Source organism: Pantherophis guttatus, chromosome 11 (assembly GCF_059756535.1).
Source record: "Pantherophis guttatus breed Tessera chromosome 11, ASM5975653v1, whole genome shotgun sequence".
In the NCBI taxonomy this organism is placed as follows: domain Eukaryota; kingdom Metazoa; phylum Chordata; class Lepidosauria; order Squamata; family Colubridae; genus Pantherophis; species Pantherophis guttatus.
Window position 1 is genome coordinate 26373650 of NC_142073.1, and position 18217 is coordinate 26391866.

Consider the following 18217-nt stretch of genomic DNA (forward strand, 5'->3'; position numbering starts at 1 on the left):
CACTCCTTGCATAATTCAAAAAGCCACTGACATGCTTGCAAGAATGCCCCCCCTCCCCAAGGAAAGGAATGAAAGCTACCCTTGGGCTCTTCTGCTGTATCAAAGGAAAGACAAAGCCAGAGAAAAATCAACTAAGAGCTGCAGCCACTTACAAGCCCCCTGATTTGGCACACCAAGCAGTGAGGAAGGCCTTAGGGAAAGTGAGGAATGGAGAGAAATGACCCAAATGGGAGGGAAAAAGACAGAGAAATAGCCCTTTGATACTGAGCTACCCAAAACTGAGACCCAAAGCCAAAACTGCAGCCATGGAGGGGTTGCCAAATCCACAGGGATATACGCATCTACTAGAAAATGTATCCTGAAAATGTATTTTCAGAAACTGTGGAGTACTCCCCACGTGAATCTATGGGGCTGAGATCACTGGAAGAAGCTTTAGGCAGACAGACAGACATCCCTGGCATCAGACAGGCCAGAGGAAGAGAATGAAGGTTCCTTCATTTCAGGTACAGGATTAATTGTAACCGGAATGGCGGTTGCAGTGTCAAGTTGCAGCTTGACAGGCGAGAAGGCTCCATCTGATCTCAGCTGAGAAGATGAGGCCCCGCTGAGTCCACACTCAGCCACCCTCCCCTTGAGGGCAAAGTGCCAGGCTAGCACTGCCCAGCAGCTTTCGTGTCCCTTCCACAGTCCAAGGAAGAGCACTTGCCTCCAAGGAGAACCAAGCCTCCTGCTGCTGCTGCTCACCACAGCCACCGGCTCCAGTGGACCCCCCCAGCAGCTCCCTAAATCCATAATCTTGCTTACTGGCTGCCTTGCTTTGGATGACCTGGGCACGCACTGCCAACCTCAGGTCAACTGCCAGGATACCAAGCAATCCAGGGATGGCTGTCCACACCAACATGGCCTGATGGACAAATACAGCATTGCAGAAATGTTTACAGCAGGGAGCAGAATGGAAGGATGCTGGGTTCCCCTTGAAGCACGAGATAAACAGCCGCCACCCAGGGGACAAGAGAGTATTTCAACAACACAACCTACGCAATTTTACAATGTGTTGCTCAGAAGACCTTTCCAAACATATGTTCCAAACAGAGACATTCTGCTTCCCCCCTCCCAATATGCCACATGCAAGATAAATATGGGAATATTTTGTGCTGCTCTTGAAGAAGGATCAGCCTAGCGAGAGATCTCTTGCCAGATGCGATAGTCACCTTAGACAGGAGATGGGTGGCATATAAAATGTAATAATTAAATAAAGATATACAGCTTCTTCTTCTAGGGAAGCCATCTGCAACTACAGGTGGGGGTTACGATGGGAAGAGGGACGGAGACATCTTTTCTCGTGCTTGTGACTTCTCAGAGCTGGGAGGTTGTACTCTTAAGACCTAGAATCTGTGGAATCACAATGACAGGGTTGGAAGGGACTTTGGAGGTCTAGTCCAACTGCCTGCCCAAGGCAGGAGACCTGATTCCATCCTAGACAAATGGTTGTCCAATCTTTTCTTGAAAACTTCCAGTGATGCAGCACTCACAACTTCTGAAGGCACAACGTTCCTCTGATTAATTGTTCTCACTGTCAGGAAATTCTTCATTTCTAGGCTGGATTTTCCTCTGATGAGCTTCTTGTCCTGCCTTTAGGAAGGTCATTTCTAGATATTCCAAATTTTGGAAGCATAGTCTTCTAATTCTTGTTCATGATATGTTGAACATCTCAACAATTAGTCTGCCTCAGATAGGAGAACCCATCTAGCTCCCTATGGATGCTATGGCCCCTCCACTCCTTTTTCCTCCTCAGACAGAGGCATCTTTCCTTGACTTGGGCTCCCTCACGAGATGGAGACAGAGAGAGATATGGATCATCAACTGGTTTCATGTGTCCCTCCTTGCAATGGGCTGGGAGAACCACCTTGCAAGAGAGGAGGAAGAACCACACTCTCCACAATGGTCTGATGTTAAGAAAAACCTGAGTCCACAAGAGGGGTGGAAGCTGAGAAGGGCCTCAGAAGGGTCCCTCCTAGTTTTGGGGGGAGTAAAAGGGAGAATCCTAACTCTATGGCCAGCCCCACCTGCACAGTTTCCAAGGTACACGTGCATGTGGCCTTCATAGATATAAATGCTTAAGTCATATATGTTGCTTATGTTTGGAAGAAGCTCTCTGCATCTGTTCAATTTCACTGCCTTAGCAATTTCACTGCCTTAGACAGGATGATAAAGTCCCATTTTAGCAACTTTCTGAGGATGAGGTTCCCTCCTTTCATAGGACTCTCACACAGTAGAGTCACTAAGACTATAGGAGAGGTTCTCCTCTCTCAGCCTCCACTGCGTTATCCCTTCCTTCCCATCTTCTAAATATCTAAAGTAGACTTCCCTGGGAAGCTGGTCCTCTTCTCCTCTTAAGGTAGCAATTCCTACATAATTGGACATAATTCCTACAATGCCAGACTGAGAAGTGGCTCTTGAGGCAGAGAGGCCAATCCCTTTCCTCCTAAGGAAAGAATCGAAATTGGAGCCCCCAGAGTCTGCTTGAGCCCATCCAATAAAGAAAATCCCACCAGTCTTTGGCTGCTGATTCCATTGTCCATCTGTTTTTACTTTTGGTCTCTGGAAACTGCTGCCCTGTGCCACTCAAGGTGCTTCTAGATCTCTGACCTGCTCTGCAGACACCTCAGGTACCAGCATCAGACTGCCTCATTCCTAAAGCCCTGGACTCTTTGTCCTTTTCAAAGTCAGAGACAACATCTGCTCTCCAATAAACAACCGGTCATAGGTCTCTAGAATCTGTTCTGGTTAACAGGTCAAGGTTCCCTTCAGCACACTGGAAAAGAGTTCCTCTTGCCCTGGAGAAATGATTTAAAGTAACCCATCTTGGAAGTCGAAATGCTGTTGGTCAAGAGCTCCGATTCCTTCTCTCTCTCTGACATGGCCATTTCTGCAGTTCCAGGCCCTTCCTTTCCTTGGTGCCCTGGGCTTCTTTCCATCTTTTGAATGTCAATGCTCAGCTTTATGTGCAGCCTCCATGACTTTTTCCTTTTTTCTCATTGGAATTATGCATTATTTCCCAACTGCATCAGGCTCCTTTTTCCATTAAGCATCTCCTGCCTTGCTTATTTAACTAAAATCCACATCTTTGCAGACCGAGGTAAAATTAAACATTTTTAATTTTAACTATTAAATGTCTATAGTTTCCCTTAAAATCAAGAACTCCAATGTTACATAAAGTTTACTTAGAATTCCTGTTATTTTTCAACTCTCTGAATAATCTTATCATTCAAACAGAAAAGCCAAGATGAACAAGGGTTCTATAAATACTGGATAGCCTTTTCCATACCACTTCCAGATTCATGCTTAGTTTTATATATCCCACCTTTTCTTGAAGATTTCACCAAGATTACCTAACCTTGATGACAATTCCCAATGTCTTCTAGTAGGGATTCCTCTGTAATCTAAAGGCAGGCTATCTCCTGGCAGCTGCTAAAAAAGGTCAAGCCAACTGTCACTCAGGTATCTTCTATAGCAGTAATGATTAACCTTTTTGGTGCCAGGTGCCCAAAGCATGTGAGTGTGCATGCGGGAATGCACACACGTGTGCCTGGAACCCCCCCAAATGCGAGTGCCCCTGTGCACGCGCACGTCCCCCGCACATTCACCCACCCCACATATGCACCATGCCCCCCATGCCCCTCCTTTTGGCTTCCAGGTTGGTGCAGGCAGCTTTCCAGGCCCAAAACAGGGCGCGGTGGGGCGCACGAACCCCCAAAATGCAATGCGAACACCCCCCCTTCGCACGCGTATAAGCGGCCCCCGCATGCACTCTGCACATGCGTGGCAGAGACCCAAAGACCAGCTGGCCAGCGGGAGGCACGTGCCTATGTGTGGTAGAGCTGGGCTGGGTTGACAGCTGGTGTGCCAGGCGACATGCCTCTGCGTGCCACTTTGGGCCATCATGATTCTATAGCAGTATCTCCTTTTTCCTGCTCAGGAATTTCACCTTTTTCCAAGCCAAGAGGCCAGAGAAGCCCGTCCTCCCTGTTCCTTTTTCCTTTGCGACATGTGGGCGAAGCACTGAAGCCTCCCTATCAACCTATAACATCAACTGGAGCTTTACAGATGCCTTTGAAGGTCTGGTTTCAGCTAAACCACATTAGGTGATCTTCATCTGAGCCAAAATCTGAGCGAAAAGGAAATTCTGCAGGCCCAAGTTATGTACTGTATTTAGGAACAAAAAGAAAACATAGTGACTTGCGAAAAACAGGTGTGAAAAGGATTAAGGCATCTTAAAATGATCAGATGCTGAACATGAGCTAAAAGAGCTATCAGCATATTAGCACAAGAATGCTGCTTTCAGATCTGGGCACCATATTTTAAGAAGAATTTTGAGAAACTAGTCAGGGGACTTAAAATCAAGAGCTGAAGGAGATGGGAATATGTGGCTGAAATAGAGATTAAGGGAAGTCTTCAAAAAAGCAGAAAGGCTGTTATGTCAAAGATGAAGAGACAAAACTTTTCTATTACTCTATTCTATTACTATCAAGGGGTGGAGACTGCAAAGAAACAGATGTTATCTAAACAGTAGGAAATATCTCTAGAAAGGAGAAATCTCCTCTTTACTGCAGATTTGGGCAGAGGCGAGACAGCAGCGTGAAAAGACCCTGGAACAACAACCAGGACAGTGAGACGAGCAAACAGAGGGCCAGAAGCTCTTCTGCCACATTCTCAGCCCCACACGATGCCTCAAAAGGCTGTCACATTGTTGCAATGTGAACTTTCACCGCACAGTGTCCCATTTTCCTGGGATGTTCAGGATTCCTGCCCTTAGCAGGAAGTTGGACTAGAAGGCCTCCAAATCCTTTTAGGATGCTATCAGGTAAGAACTGCCACTAGAATATAGTAAGAATACAAATGTTTGCAAATTGATCAATCAAACACTTGAAAGCCAAGGACTATTCCCAGATGTTGCACCATCTGCGAGCCCCAAAGGCCCAGGTCGACCAGGTTTCCAAGGCCTCTCTAGGAGCTGCTATTAGTTACATATTCTGGGCCAATGGCTGGGCTGGAAGGGCCCCAGGGGCCTTGTCTGTCTGCCGAAAATGCTGGTCCGCTGACCGGAATGCCTAAACATCAGCCTGGCCCTTGGCTCATTCTCTGCCAAATCCTCTGGAGCTGGATCTGAATGGCCCACCATGTGAGAATGGGAGGTGAGGATGAACAAGTTAGTACAGATGCTGACCCTGTCCTGAGACACAGCAGCAGCTGAACAGGATGGACCCCAGAGGAGAGCAATCAGGCAGACCCCAACCATCTTTGGGGGGGGGAGAAACAATTCTCCACCATTATTAACAGGAATCCCAAAACAAATCCCTAGAAGAGGCTTTCTAGAGGGAAGCTTGTTAGTATTGAAGTACAAAGCACAATGTTCAGTAAAGACGAATGCATTGGATGTAGTAATCCACAAAACCTAATGAAATGAACAACCTGACTTTTGAAATGCCGTAAGATTTTATCATAAAGTCCTCATAAATAGTTTCCCTAAAACTGGGGGGGAGGGAATCCACCCTTCCCCAAACTGAATGCAGCTCTGAGTGTTCAAATGTTCTTTACCTGATCTACATAAATTAAGATGCAAATAAGTGGGTATTTGGGGTTTCATACTGTGGATTTTTAAAGTGGTAAGCCACCAGGAGTCACCATGTGCAACTCGGGTGGTCATATAAATTTGTTTAATAAAGAAACAAACTGTGTGTTGCTTTATTTGCCCTCTACAATGTCTTCTGCTTTGCCCTCTCACCCTGTCATGATCCATTCAAGGCTCTTTGGGCTTCGGTACAAGAGCAAACCAGCCCCCAAAGTCAGCTGTGTTCAGAGCTCCAGCTTTGTCTTAAATCGCTTCAGATGTTCTCATCTCTTGCTTAGCAGACTTCCTGCTACAAGTCCAGACTGGAGCTGGGAAGATAATAAACCACATACGGTGGTTGGCAGAACTACCAAAGACTGCAGACTTAAATTTGCATCACCCGCTCAGCCTATGGGATCCGACCCATTTGGTTGGTCCCTTTCCTGTTTAAGCTTCCTATAAACAGTGTCAGTTCAGTCATCAAGTGAGGCATGTAGGGGGAGGGGGGGCCCTACACAATCAGTCCATGGTTACTCCCCCAGCAAAAGAAGAGTGGGCAAAGCAGCTCAAGATAACTTCCAGTGAATTCCCTGGTAGAATCCAACTGCTAGGAATCCTCTCACCAGTGAACTGGAGCAGTCTTAGAGATCCAAACAGCACTTGTCAATATGCAGCCTGGGCCATAATTGACCAGACTGGAGGGGCTGTGATCAGGCTCCCCAGTTACAGCCCATATTGGACAGCAAAGAACCTGACCCCAGCTCACTCGCCTGATCTGGGCAGAGTTCTGGGCAGGAAATGCACTGCACCCAGCAATTCCTCCCACCTTGGTGGTGCATCAGGCCAGAATTTGTTTATTTTTCACATTTCTGAACCACCCGTCTCCCTCAGTTATCCCAGGATGGCTCTGGGCATCCAGCAGAGAACAGCTGGACAACCCGAGACGGGCCTCTTTCTCTCCCATGGCAGCAGGAAAGCTCTTCTGAAGGAGCAGTCACCCCCGCTTTGCCTGGTGGAGTGTCTCATGCGCCTCACTGGGAAGAGACACCCACCAATAACTGCTCCCTCCCCAAAGTCTTGTAATTCTCTTCTTGCCCTCCCCCAGGACCTCCTGGGTAGAGCACCACTGCTGGCCCTGTGGTTTCCTTCTTGAGGGGAGACCAAGAACTCATAAACTATGCTGGATGGAGAGTGGCAAGAACTCTGCCAACTGCCAGGGAAGTTGGGAAGTCTCAAGGAAGACAGTTTGGGGGCAGGGAAGAGTTGAATTGTAAACCTTAGGTAAAGGTGCCCTTGCAAGAAAGGGTGGAACAATGCACAGCACCAATTCCTGGAGCAAACAATTGACCAAAATCTCCCCACCCCCACCTCAATCTTGCTCTCAGGCACTTCTGTCTGGGGCTGCACTTTCTAGGCTCAAAATCTGGGGTGGGATTAGAACTGCTATTTCCCAAGCCTGACACTTCCTAAGGCTCACCAGATCAATGTTACCCTGGGGAGTCAGCCTTTGGTGAAGGGTTGGCTATTAGATTAGATTAATAAATGAAATAATTCTGGCACAAACTGGATTCAACCCAGTTAAGCCTCCAGTGCCTTTTCTGAACCTGAACCAAGGTGCAGATCGTTTGGCTTCTCTACCTGAGAGCACTGCAGCCCCATCCTGGAGGGCAGATTTGTGCAACATCCTGAGCTGAGATCCCGAAGTCCACCCACCCGCTTGTTTCAGGGGCCGGCAAGGCCTCGGGGCCCTCGCAGTCTGAAGGCACCGGGAGCACAAGCCCCCGACTGCCCCCCCTCGAGCGGGTTCTCTGCACCCGCCGCACGCCTGGAGGCCGCAGCCTCAAAGCCAAGGCGGCGGAGCCCCTCGCCCTCGCAGGAGCAGAAACAGGGCAAGGCAGCGAGCCTCTCTCGGCCTGCCCACCGGGCCGAACCAGGGCAGCGGCGCCGGGCGGGGGAGAGAGGCGATTCCCGGAGGCGGCCCGCACAGGCAGCTGCCCTGCGCCGAAGGCTACACTGGAGCGCGGGTGGTCCGGCGCCGCCCGAAACATCCCCGCTCCCTGCTGCACCTGTGCAGGACGGGGGCGGGAAAAGGGCTCCGGCGAGCCGGCCCCCCTTGACCGGGGCGACGGGAGAAGGAGGCCACTTCCGCTGGAGAGCCGCCCCGAGGGTGGGCGCAGCGTGTCCCGGCTCCTTCGGGCCAGCGGCCGGCCCCCGCCGACCAGGGGCTACGCAGCGCCCCCGCCCGAGAAGGCGCTGCCCCGCCCCAACACCGGGAGACGGGACCCGAGCCTCCCCGCAAGCTGCGAGCCGGGCCGCCCCGAAGCCCCGGCGGCGTCGGCGGCGAGGGCGGAGGCCGGGCGGGGGCGCCCAAGACCCTCAGACCCGGCGGCCGCTCCTCCGGCTCGCCTTCTGCACGTCCTCAGAGACGCCCTCGCTGCCCGCTGCGCGCCGCTCACCTTCATGTCGTTGACGATGGCCTGGAAGAGGCCGCCCAGCGCCCCGCACTCCTTCTCCGCCGCCTCCATGCCCGCCCGCCCGCTCGCTCCGCTCCCTTCCGCTGCGCTGCTGCGACGCGGCGGGCGAGGCTCTGCGGCGGCGACGCGCCCGCTCGGTCACTCCCCGGCCGGGGCGGCTGGCGGCGGAGGGGCCGGCGAGGGCGAGGCGCGGGGGACGCGGCAGCGGCGGGCCATGGGCTGCGGGGGACGGGCGCGCGCCTCGGATGCCGGCGCGGGGAGGGGGCGCGCTCCGGTCACGTGGGCGGGGAGGGGCGCCCTCTCCTCCGTCGCGCCTCAGCCGGAGCCCCGATAACTGGGGCGGCGCGCTCGGTCCGGGCTCCGGAGACAGAGGCGCCCGGGAGGGAGCGCGGCTCGGGAGCCCCGGAGTGTCTACTGGGCGGGAGACGGTAGCCGCTCTTCGGTCTCGCGGACAGTCGGTGCTGGCGGGCTAAGGTGGCTTCTTTCCGGAACGGCGGAGCGCCACGGCTGACTCGGGCCGTCCCCGAGGGTCGCCGCAGGGCCGGATCAGCTGCCGCTTTGCGCCTCCTTCCAGCCTGGCTCTTACAATTGAAGCCCCCCCCCCCGCTCTCCTGCCGGGCTTCCCCGCTGCCGACCTCGGCCCCGCAGGATCCCGGACGGCCCGCTTTAACCCTAACCCCCCCCCCCAGTGCCTGCCCGACGTCCAGGAGAGCCGGCCGCGGGAGCGGTGCGCCATCAACGGCCAGTCCTCTTTATTTTAAATCTCTTTATTCAAGCAACGGGACACAGGACTCGCGGGCGACGCCGGAGCGCCCGCGGGGAGACCTCCGGGGCCGGCGACAAACACGCGGACCAGCGCGCACGGCGAGGGGGCAGCGGCGGCGCCCCTCCCCCCAAAGTCCGGGCTCGGCACTCCGATGCGGTCGGCCGAAGAAAGGCCCCGGTCCGGCGAGTCCGTGGGGAGTAGAGGGGGCCCGTCCTCGCGAGGACCGTCAGAAGGCGGCCGCCCCCCGGCGCTCCGGCGGCTCCCCCGCCCGCACGGCCCGTTGGTGGCGGCCCTGGAGGTGTTTGCCCTGGACCCTCTCGAAGTGCTGCAGCAGCTCCGCGTAGTCGATAGCGGGGCTGGCGGCCGTCTTCTTGGCGGCCTGGCCGGCCTTAGCAGGGTCCCTGCGGAAAGAGGGCGGGGGGTCAGCTGGCCCAGGTCGCTCACGGGGGGTTCGGCACCGGGGCCCCTCGAGGCAATCCTGCTTTTTAAATTCGGCCGACAGCCCGCCCTGCCAGCCTTCCAGCAGGCTCTGCCGGCAAGCCGGTGGCCGAATCGCCCCTTGCCTCCCCGCCTGAAAGGCTGTCATGCCCCCACCCAGCCCAAGCCCAGAGCGGGCTGAAGCCAAGCAGGAGAAGTGCAGCGCAGCCTGGGCCCTGGGGCTCCCGTCTGGCCAGATGCACCCAGTAGCCCCCTCTGAGGGTGGCTGGAAAGGGCAGGTCTGGTGGGGTCTCACTGTCTCCTGGCCCCCTTCCTCATTACAGGGTAGGACTTGCATACGGAGGCAGCCCGGCCCCACCGCAAAGGCCTTCCCCCCCCCATCCCAACTGGGAAGCCCTTTGGGACCCACATTCAGGATTCCAGTGAGGAAGGTTATCCGGGTCAAGGGGGTCCCATCCCCCCAGCAGTCTCAGTTTGGGGGTGGGACTATTTCCTTTAGTTTCCTACAAGGCTCAAGCAAATTCTCTGCTGACCTTCAACACACTGGACCTGCCTGACAGCCCTAAAGAAATGAGGGTAATGTGGTTTTAGAAGAGAGGCTGGGCTGGGCTGACCATCCACTACGCAAAGAAAAAGTGGGAGATCTCTTTGCTGCCCCCCCCATTCCAACTGGGATGGCTCCTCTGCTTCGGGCCCATTAGGGGTAGGGTGGCTGCAATGTGCCCTGTGAGGGCTGGACTAGATGACCCTCTGCCCCTCACACAGAATGACGTTTTTATTAGGACAAATGGACATTCTGGAAGGCCCAAAAATCCTCTTCCAACTCCTCAGGGCTGATATGCCTCCTACCCCCACATGTTGCCTTCCCCCCCCACACTGGAAAAATGATGGGGGGGAGCCCTGCCCCAAAAGGAAAGGAACAGCTGGTAGCAAATGGGAATCCCAGGTTTCCAGGCACCCCAAGGCCCAGGCAGTAGGGAAGAGAGTCCAGCCCCAAAGAAGAGAAGCCTTCAAGGGGTTGTGATGCTGTGGGGGGGAGGTGTGTGTGTGTGGGGAGAGGTGTCGGGGGGGGGGGAACTCCCCTCCAAGCCTTGGAGCGCTCAACTCAAGGCCCTTGACTGTCAAAGAGTGGGGAAAAGGCCTGCACAAGAGAACCAGGTGGAGCCCCATCCATCCAGCTCAGGAAGAAAGGGACCCCACCTCCCTCTCCCAAGAACCAGTTCCGGAGGGCCGGTGGAGGAGTCCAAGGCCGGCCTGGCTTCTTCCTAGCTTCCCTGAGAAGGGCCAGGGGGTGAGGAAGGGAGTCTGGGCGAGGGATTTCCCAGGGGCCCCTCTGCCACCTGGGGGGATGGTGGCGGCAAATGGCTCCAGCTGCTGCCCTGGGGCCGGTTTCCATGACAACACTGCAAGGGGAATTTTCCACCCTGGATGCCAAAGGCATGAGGAACGGCTCTCTAAGGTTACCAAAAATAGACAAAGCTGGGACCAGCTAGGCGAGGGCTGAGATGCTGTCTTTCAACCCTCCTTCTGCACCCAGGGGAAAAGTCCCAGCTGCCTGCCAGCCCCACACCAGGAGTCCAAAAAGCAGCTGAGGTGCTCCAACAAGGGCCCAGTAGAGCCAGGCATTTGCTTGAAACATACCGAGGGCCCTTCAGTCGGGACCCTTCAAGGCAGTGGATGCCAGTTCTGAGGGTCCCTGAGGGGCCAAGCGCAGCTGTGAATGCCCTTTGCAAGGCAGGGCAGATGAGCCCCTTAGAGGGGTTGAGGCAGAGAGCAAAGGCATTTTACCTGCTGTGCAGCCTCCTGTGCTGAATGGTTATTTTGAACATGGCTCTCCTTGTGCAGAAGGCGCCCCAAATGGTAACGGTGGTGCAGCCTTGGAAAGAGCAAGTGGCTGAACAACGTGTCCGCCTGGACAACGTTGGTCAGCCAAGTGGCCAAGTCAACAGGCCACTTCCATCCTAGGGCGGGCTCCCCTTTGGAAAGGGGGGTGGGGAATATTGTAAAGCGAGTGCAGATTTAGCCAAGGCGCAACTTACACTGTTTGCATGAGTTCTGGGTTCGGGACGCACTGCAGCCGGTGGGAAAGGAGCTGGAAAGCGTTGCTCTGGGGCAGGAGCATCAGCAGCCCGTAGAGAGCCTTGAGGAGGTATGGGTTGTTTTTCACGTCCAGCAGCTGCAGGCGGAGATCTGGAAGAAAGCCAGGGTATGACTCATGCGGTGAGGCAGAAACAGAAGTGGGTCCCTGAAACCTGCGATCCAGTGACGAGTTATCTGGTAGGTGGGCTACTAAAAAGCTTCTTGTGGGAAACAAAACAGCCCAGGGCCTGCCAGGCTCCAAAGCGCACGAGGGCAGCAGCCCACCATGGCTTGAAGCCCAGGAAGCCGAACAGAGGGAGCCAGGAAAGAATTTGGGTAAGAAAGCAAGCAAGAAGAGAAGACCTGGGGGGGGGTGGGGGGGGGCAGAGCCAGGGCAGAGGTCCTAGGGAACTCCCTCCTAGACCAGGTGCAGGAATGTGGTAGGACCTCACTTTAGGACCAGTCATTTAATGACAAACTTGAGTTACGACAGCCACAGAATGAGTGCTTTATGGCCCATAAAGCATTATTAGCCATCACAAAATGTTGCACAATTACTATAGCCTGCAGTCACATGACATGATCTGCATGCTTGGCAACCTGTTCGCACTTAAATCCAGTTTCCCTGGACTGAGTCTGGGGCTAGCTCCTGCGGGAACCTTTGTGCAAATTAAACCCTTTCCTGGACCAGGATTCGCTTCCAGTTTGGATTACTGCAGTGCACTCTCCATGGGGCTGCCCTTGAAGACCACTCAGAAACTAAAATTGGTCGACTTCTGGTTGACATCGCAGCGAGATCGGATACGAGGAGCGGGTCTCTGTCCTCCCGTGCCGAATCCTCCCCGTTGGTGGGCTCCAAGGAGAGCCAAAGCTTCCCTGTAGGGGAGGGAAAGCGAAGAGGGGTGCCCTGCATGGTCACGGAGAGTCACAACTCTCCTTCCTGACCCGAGGTTTTTCTTTCTCTCTCAGCCACAACGAGAAGAAGAGGCAGCCTAAATCTGGCTGCCACGAAGCTGGGGCAACCAAGGAACACCTAAGACTGGTGCTGGAGCGGCGTTAGTGAATAGTGATTGGAGCTGGGTGAGAAGATACCTTTTTTTTTGCATTTAGTCCCTAAACCTAAAGGAAAAAAGAAAATCCAGAGAAGAAAAGAGACTCCTAGAATTACCTTTTATAAAGGTAATTTATAACCTTTATAAATAACCAGAGAGAAAAATCCTAGACCCGAATGAAAGGAACTGAGGGGAAAAAAGATAAAGATCTTCTAATCAAAGAAAATTGGATTTTAAACTGGGTAGGGGTAGTTATGGAATATGCTGGTACTATGTACCTGAATTGATTAGAGTATCTAATTTTGTCTCTATAAACTGAATTAAATTTAGATTTTATCACGTTTGAAACAACACTGAAACCTCTGTTGATGCTGCCATCAAATCTAGCAAAATTTTGACAGAAGAAAGAAGAAGAAATAGGCAACATGTTTTTGAAGGATTGTGGTGATCCTAATTGTCCTATAATTAATTATTTTACTATTGTGATAAGGAAGACTTAAGTAAAGTGGCTTTTGTTGTGTGGAAACTGTCTTGACTATTTAAATGGAATTGATTAATAACCCTGAGCTATGATTACTGAACTCTTTGATGAGCAAAACTGGAACTGTTTGTGGCCCTGACTAAAAGTGGACTTATTAAACTAAAACAAGATGCCTTTTCACGGGGAAATGAGTGAGATTTCAAGAGAAAAGGCATGGATGTTTCAAAGCATCAGGGATACCATGATACCATGGTATACCAAAGAGAGATAAAAAGACTTAACCCAAGACATTAGTGACAAAGTAAAAAATATGATACAACTGGCAATGAATGAAGATCAGAGAGTCCAGGAAAGAGAGGAGGAGGCGGAAAGAATGGAGGAAAAGATAGAACAAACCACCAAATAAAACAAGAAGATGAGAAAAACTTTTTGAGAGATACCCTGTTTTTCCCAAAATAAGACATCCCCTGATAATAAGCCCAATCGGGCTTTTGAGCACATGGCAAGCACTTATTTCAGGGTTCAAAAAAATATAAGACCCTGGTCTTATTTTCAGGGAAACACGGTATAAAAATGGAATTGGATAATTTGGAAGATGTATGGTTGAATACTCTGGAGATATGGCAGCCTAGGAGGACTATTGGGGATGAATCTTTGCCCCCCACAGAGAGGGCTCGCAATCTGGGCGTCCTCCTGGATGCACGGCTGTCTTTAGAAGAGCATATGACGGCCGTGGCCAGGGGGGGCTTTTATCAGGTTCGTCTGATTCGCCAGTTGCAGCCCTTTCTGGACCAGGACACCTTGCGCACGGTCACTCATGCCCTTGTCACCTCCCGGCTGGACTATTGTAATGCTCTCTACATGGGGCTCCCCCTGAGGTGCACCCGGAGGCTCCAACTGGTCCAGAATGCAGCCGCGCGGGTGGTTATGGGCGCAACTCATTGTGCCCACGTGACACCCCTCCTGCGCGAGCTGCACTGGCTCCCAGTGGTCTTCCGGGTACGATTCAAGGTGTTGGTCACCACCTTTAAAGCTCTCCATGGCATAGGACCTGGGTACCTTCGAGACTGACTTCTGCCACCATCTGTGACCCCAGATGATGTGGACAGGATTCTGGGTAGATTGAACACGACCACATGTTTGTTGGACCCGTGTCCCTCCTGGTTAGTGCTGGCTTCCCGGGAGGTGACGCGAGGCTGGCTCCAGGGGATTATAAATGCTTCGTTGGGTGAGGGTGTCTTTCCCGCCGCCTTGAAAGAGGCGGTGGTAAGGCCTCTCCTCAAGAAGCCTTCCCTGGACCCGGCAGTATTGGCTAATTATCGTCCAGTCTCCAACCTTTGCTTTGTTGCGAAGGTTGTTGAGAGTGTGGTTGCGCGACAGCTACCCCAGTACCTGGATGAAGCGTCGTATCTACATCCGTTCCAGTCGGGCTTCAGGCCTGGGTACAGCACGGAAACGGCATTGGTCGCGTTGGTTGATGATCTCTGGAGGGCTCGGGACAGGGGCTGTTCCTCTGTCCTGGTCCTGTTAGACCTCTCAGTGGCTTTTGATACCATCGACCATGGTATCATGCTGCACCGGCTGGAAGGGTTGGGGGTGGGAGGCACCGTTTTACGGTGGTTCTCCTCCTTTCTCTCTGACCGGTTGCAATCTGTGTTGACAGGGGGGCAGAGATCGACCCCGAGGCCCCTTATATGTGGGGTGCCGCAGGGATCGGTTCTCTCGCCCCTTCTGTTCAACATTTATGTAAAGCCGCTGGGCGAGATCATCCGTGGTTTCGGGGTGAAGTACCATCTGTACGCTGACGACACCCAGCTGTACATCTCCACCCCGGATCACCCCAACGATGCCCTTGAAGTGATGTCCCAGTGCCTGGAGGCCGTACGGATCTGGATGGGGAGAAACGGGCTCAGGCTCAACCCATCCAAGACCGAGTGGCTGTGGTTTCCGACGTCCCGATATAGTCAGCTGGCGCCATCGCTGGCTATTGGGGGCGAATCATTGGCCCCCACGGAAAGGGCTCGTAACTTGGGCGTCCTCCTGGACTCACGGCTGCCTTTAGAAGAGCACTTGACGGAGGATTTTTTACCAGGTTCGCCTGATTCGCCAGTTGCGTCCCTTTCTAGATCGGGACTCGTTACGCACAGTCACTCATGCCCTCGTCACCTCTCGTCTGGACTATTGTAATGCTCTCTACATGGGGCTCCCCCTGAGGTGCACCCGGAGGCTCCAACTGGCACAGAGTGCGGCCGCGCGGGTGGTTATGGGAGCAACATGGAGCTCCCATGTAACACCTCTCCTGCGCGAGCTGCACTGGCTCCCGGTGGTCTTCCGGGTGCGCTTCAAGGTTCTGGTTACCACCTTTAAAGCGCTCCATGGCTTAGGACCTGGTTACTTACGGGACTGCCTACTACCATCAACAGCCTCCCACCGACCAGTACGCTCCCACAGAGAGGGGCTCCTCAGGTGCCGTCGGCCAAACAATGTCGGCTGTCGGCCCCTAGGGGGAGAGCCTTCTCTGTGGGGGCACTGACGATCTGGAATGAGCTCCCCCCAGAGATACGGAGGATTCCGGATCTGCGCACCTTCCGCCGCGAGTTGAAGACACTTTTATTTCATCAAGCTGGCCTCGCCTAAATCTTCTCCCTTTTAAGTGTAAATTTTAAATTTTTTAATGTATTTTAAAATATGGGTATCTTAAATTATGGGTACTAATTCAGCCAAATTTATTTAATTCATTTTATTTGATTTTAAATTTTGTATATCTATGTGTTTTATTTCATGGCTGTGCACCGCCCTGAGTCCTTCGGGAGTAGGGCGGTATAGAAATTCAATAAAATAAATAAATAAATAAATAAATAGCCTCCCACTGGCCAGTTCGCTCCCACAGAGAGGATCTCCTCAGGGTGCCATCGGCCAAGTTATGTCGGCTGGCGACACCCAGGGGGAGGGCCTTCTTTATGGGAGCCCCAGGCCTGTGGAATGAAAGCCCCCAGAAATACGTAAGATCTCCGACCTCCGGGTATTTCGCTGTGCATTGAAGACCCTGTTGTTCCGCCAGGCCGGGCTATCAACGTAATATTTTAAATTGGAGTATTTTAAATTTTCTGGGGTTTTAAATTGAGCCAAATTTATTTAATAATTTTAAATTTTTAATTGATGGTTTGTCTTGTGTTTGTACACCGCCCTGAGTCCTATAGAAATAAAATTATACTTATACTTATACTAGAAATAGGAGAAATATTTAGATGGAATAATGAAGATACAGATGTTGACAGAGATAAAGATCCAAGAGAGGAGTATGGGAGGAAAGCCAAAAAACGAATAAGAATTGAAGTATTAAAACGGGCAAGGGATGATGGATAGAATAGAGCTATTTTTTTCTCCTTTTTCTTCTTTTTTCTAATATAATGATGGCCTGATTAAAAACTAGAAATAGAAGTAGAAATAAGAATATACACCCTTATATGAAGGACTATGTATTAACATAAATATGTGTTTTAACATTAGGATTAGTAAGTGTGACCTGACTAGAAGCCAGAATAGAGGTAGAAATAAGAATTAGGGGGAATATTAGTAGTTATAATTTCTATATAAATTGAAAATAAGTAATAATTAGATGGAAAGTTGAGAGGTTGAAAGATGGTATTACTATGTATGTTCAAGAGGATCATTGACTTTAGAATGGAACATTGAAATATTGAATAAGTACTTTAAAATAAGCAAGTACATTAATATTAGGATTATATAAGTTTGATTAAAGTAATAATTGACTGTTGTTATTTGTATGACAAATGAACCATATCCAGAGACCACACTGTTCATGTATTGATTTTGTTATATGTTTAAAAATAAAAACCCGATAAACCTGGGGGGGGGGGGGGGGGAAGAAACTACAATTGGTCCAGAATTTGGCAGTGTGCATAGTTTAGGGTGCCCCAGTTTTAGCTCCATTGTATCCTTTGCTTGAACTGCACTGGTTCCCAGTTTCCTTCAGATGGCATCTGAGAAGCCGCTTATTCTCTTCAAAGCCTTACATGACACAGGACCAGGTTATCTGTGGGGCTGCCTCCCTCTCCAGACATCTGCCTGCCCCACCAGATCAAACAGGCTCCTAGTCCCCTCTCTTAAAAGCTGCCATGTTCTAATGCCTATGGAAGACTCCCCCCCCCCGAGGTCTGGCAGGCCCCGAGCCTTTCAACTGTCCCCAAAGCACTTCAAGGCTTTGCTTCCCCTCCCCCACCTGCCCCCAGTGCTTGTTTAGGGTGAGATTGATGAAGTGAACTTGTTGTGGGCTGCAAGTGAAAGTTTACTGATGGTGCTTGGCTTTGATTTGGTTTTAATTCTTGTGGTTTTAACATTTTCTGTTGTAAATAGACATTTTTAATCTGTTGCTTTCGGATTGCCCAGTGTTGGTTCAAGACGGGTGCCTATATAAATGTTAATAAATAGATAACTAAATGAAGACACAGGCTGCCACAACACACAACATATTGCAAAGAAGAATCAGAGAGCAAGGAAACTCACAGGTAAAGATCGGGCACTCGATCAACTGGACCAGTTTGTCAACCTCAATCAGGAAATCGACCGTAACCTCCAGGTCTCCACTGGATCAGCAGTCAAGGCATTTAAACGCCAACAGGCTCCCCAGGCAGTTTTGAGGCTCACACAGAGAGGGTCCCACTTCAGGACGGCTCTTTGTGAGTGACCTTCAGAAGTGGGGGGGATCCTTAGAAAACAGGTGTGCGAAGAAAGAATTGGGGTGTTCCTGAAAGCCCCAACTGAAAATTGCAGCAAACCACCAGAAAGCAGGGGGTCCTGTAGCTGCCCTCTTCTGAAGAACACGAGGGTTATAGAGGCCATGATATGCATCTAGTATGGCATGACAGAGGTTTATTCCTCCAACCTGCATTGCTAAGTTTCTGAAATCTTTTGGAATCACCGGTGCATCTTTTCAAGAGTGTCCTCAGGGTAGGACAATGACAGAAGTGGGGAGCCATTTCCACAGAGGGCTTGCAAGGAAATACAGCCATGCTCCACAGCCCTGGGAAAGGGGACTGACCATCAGTCTGGCTGAAGAACCATTGGACAGAAAAGCACCTGCTTGCATCCAGAAGACTGCTGACTCCTCCATTGCCCCTGCAGGAGGTGAATCGAAGGGTTCGAGAGTGCTAATCTGAATTAGAAACTGCACTTCAGTTGGCCTTCTGCCAAATCCTCTGAATCCCGGTGCCACCCAGACCTCCAGGTTGTGTGTCTCGCTTCCCATGGATCACCTACGGTGGTCCATGAAGGTTCTTTCCCTGGTGGAATGAG

The 18217-nt window shown here is 51.8% G+C and overlaps 2 protein-coding genes and 1 long non-coding RNA gene across 11 annotated transcripts in view; 1 reads left to right on the forward strand and 2 right to left on the reverse strand.

Moving 5' to 3' along the window:
* The window catches only part of MTSS2 (MTSS I-BAR domain containing 2), a 54943-nt gene extending 46577 nt beyond the window's left edge, over positions 1 to 8366 (reverse strand). For 2 of the 5 annotated variants that reach the window (XM_034425673.3, XM_034425672.3), the window contains exon 1: positions 8068 to 8335. In XM_034425673.3, coding sequence (XP_034281564.1) covers positions 8068 to 8136 — 69 coding nt within the window. In that variant the 5' untranslated portion in view covers positions 8137 to 8335. Of the gene's footprint in view, positions 1 to 5785; positions 5816 to 8067 lie in introns of those variants that run through there. The other 3 variants (XM_060681517.2, XM_087877177.1, XM_087877176.1) reach the window with 3 other exon arrangements.
* A 470-nt stretch (positions 8367 to 8836) lies between these two features.
* VAC14 (VAC14 component of PIKFYVE complex) overlaps positions 8837 to 18217 on the reverse strand; it is a 67086-nt gene continuing 57705 nt past the window's right edge. For all 4 annotated transcript variants that reach the window (XM_034425678.2, XM_087877174.1, XM_087877173.1 and 1 more), the window contains 3 exons: positions 17429 to 17508; positions 11329 to 11479; positions 8837 to 9252 (listed from right to left, as the gene is read on the reverse strand). In XM_034425678.2, coding sequence (XP_034281569.1) covers positions 9078 to 9252; positions 11329 to 11479; positions 17429 to 17508 — 406 coding nt within the window. In that variant the 3' untranslated portion in view covers positions 8837 to 9077. The remainder of the gene's footprint in view (positions 9253 to 11328; positions 11480 to 17428; positions 17509 to 18217) is intronic.
* On the forward strand, positions 11461 to 16714 carry LOC132708995 (uncharacterized). 2 transcript variants are annotated; one of them, XR_015729617.1, is made up of 3 exons: positions 11461 to 11566; positions 12338 to 12448; positions 12751 to 16714. It is a non-coding gene; the product is annotated as an uncharacterized LOC132708995 (long non-coding RNA). The 2 variants fall into 2 exon arrangements; XR_009620050.2 differs by lacking the exon at positions 11461 to 11566 and having other exon boundaries at positions 12308 to 12448.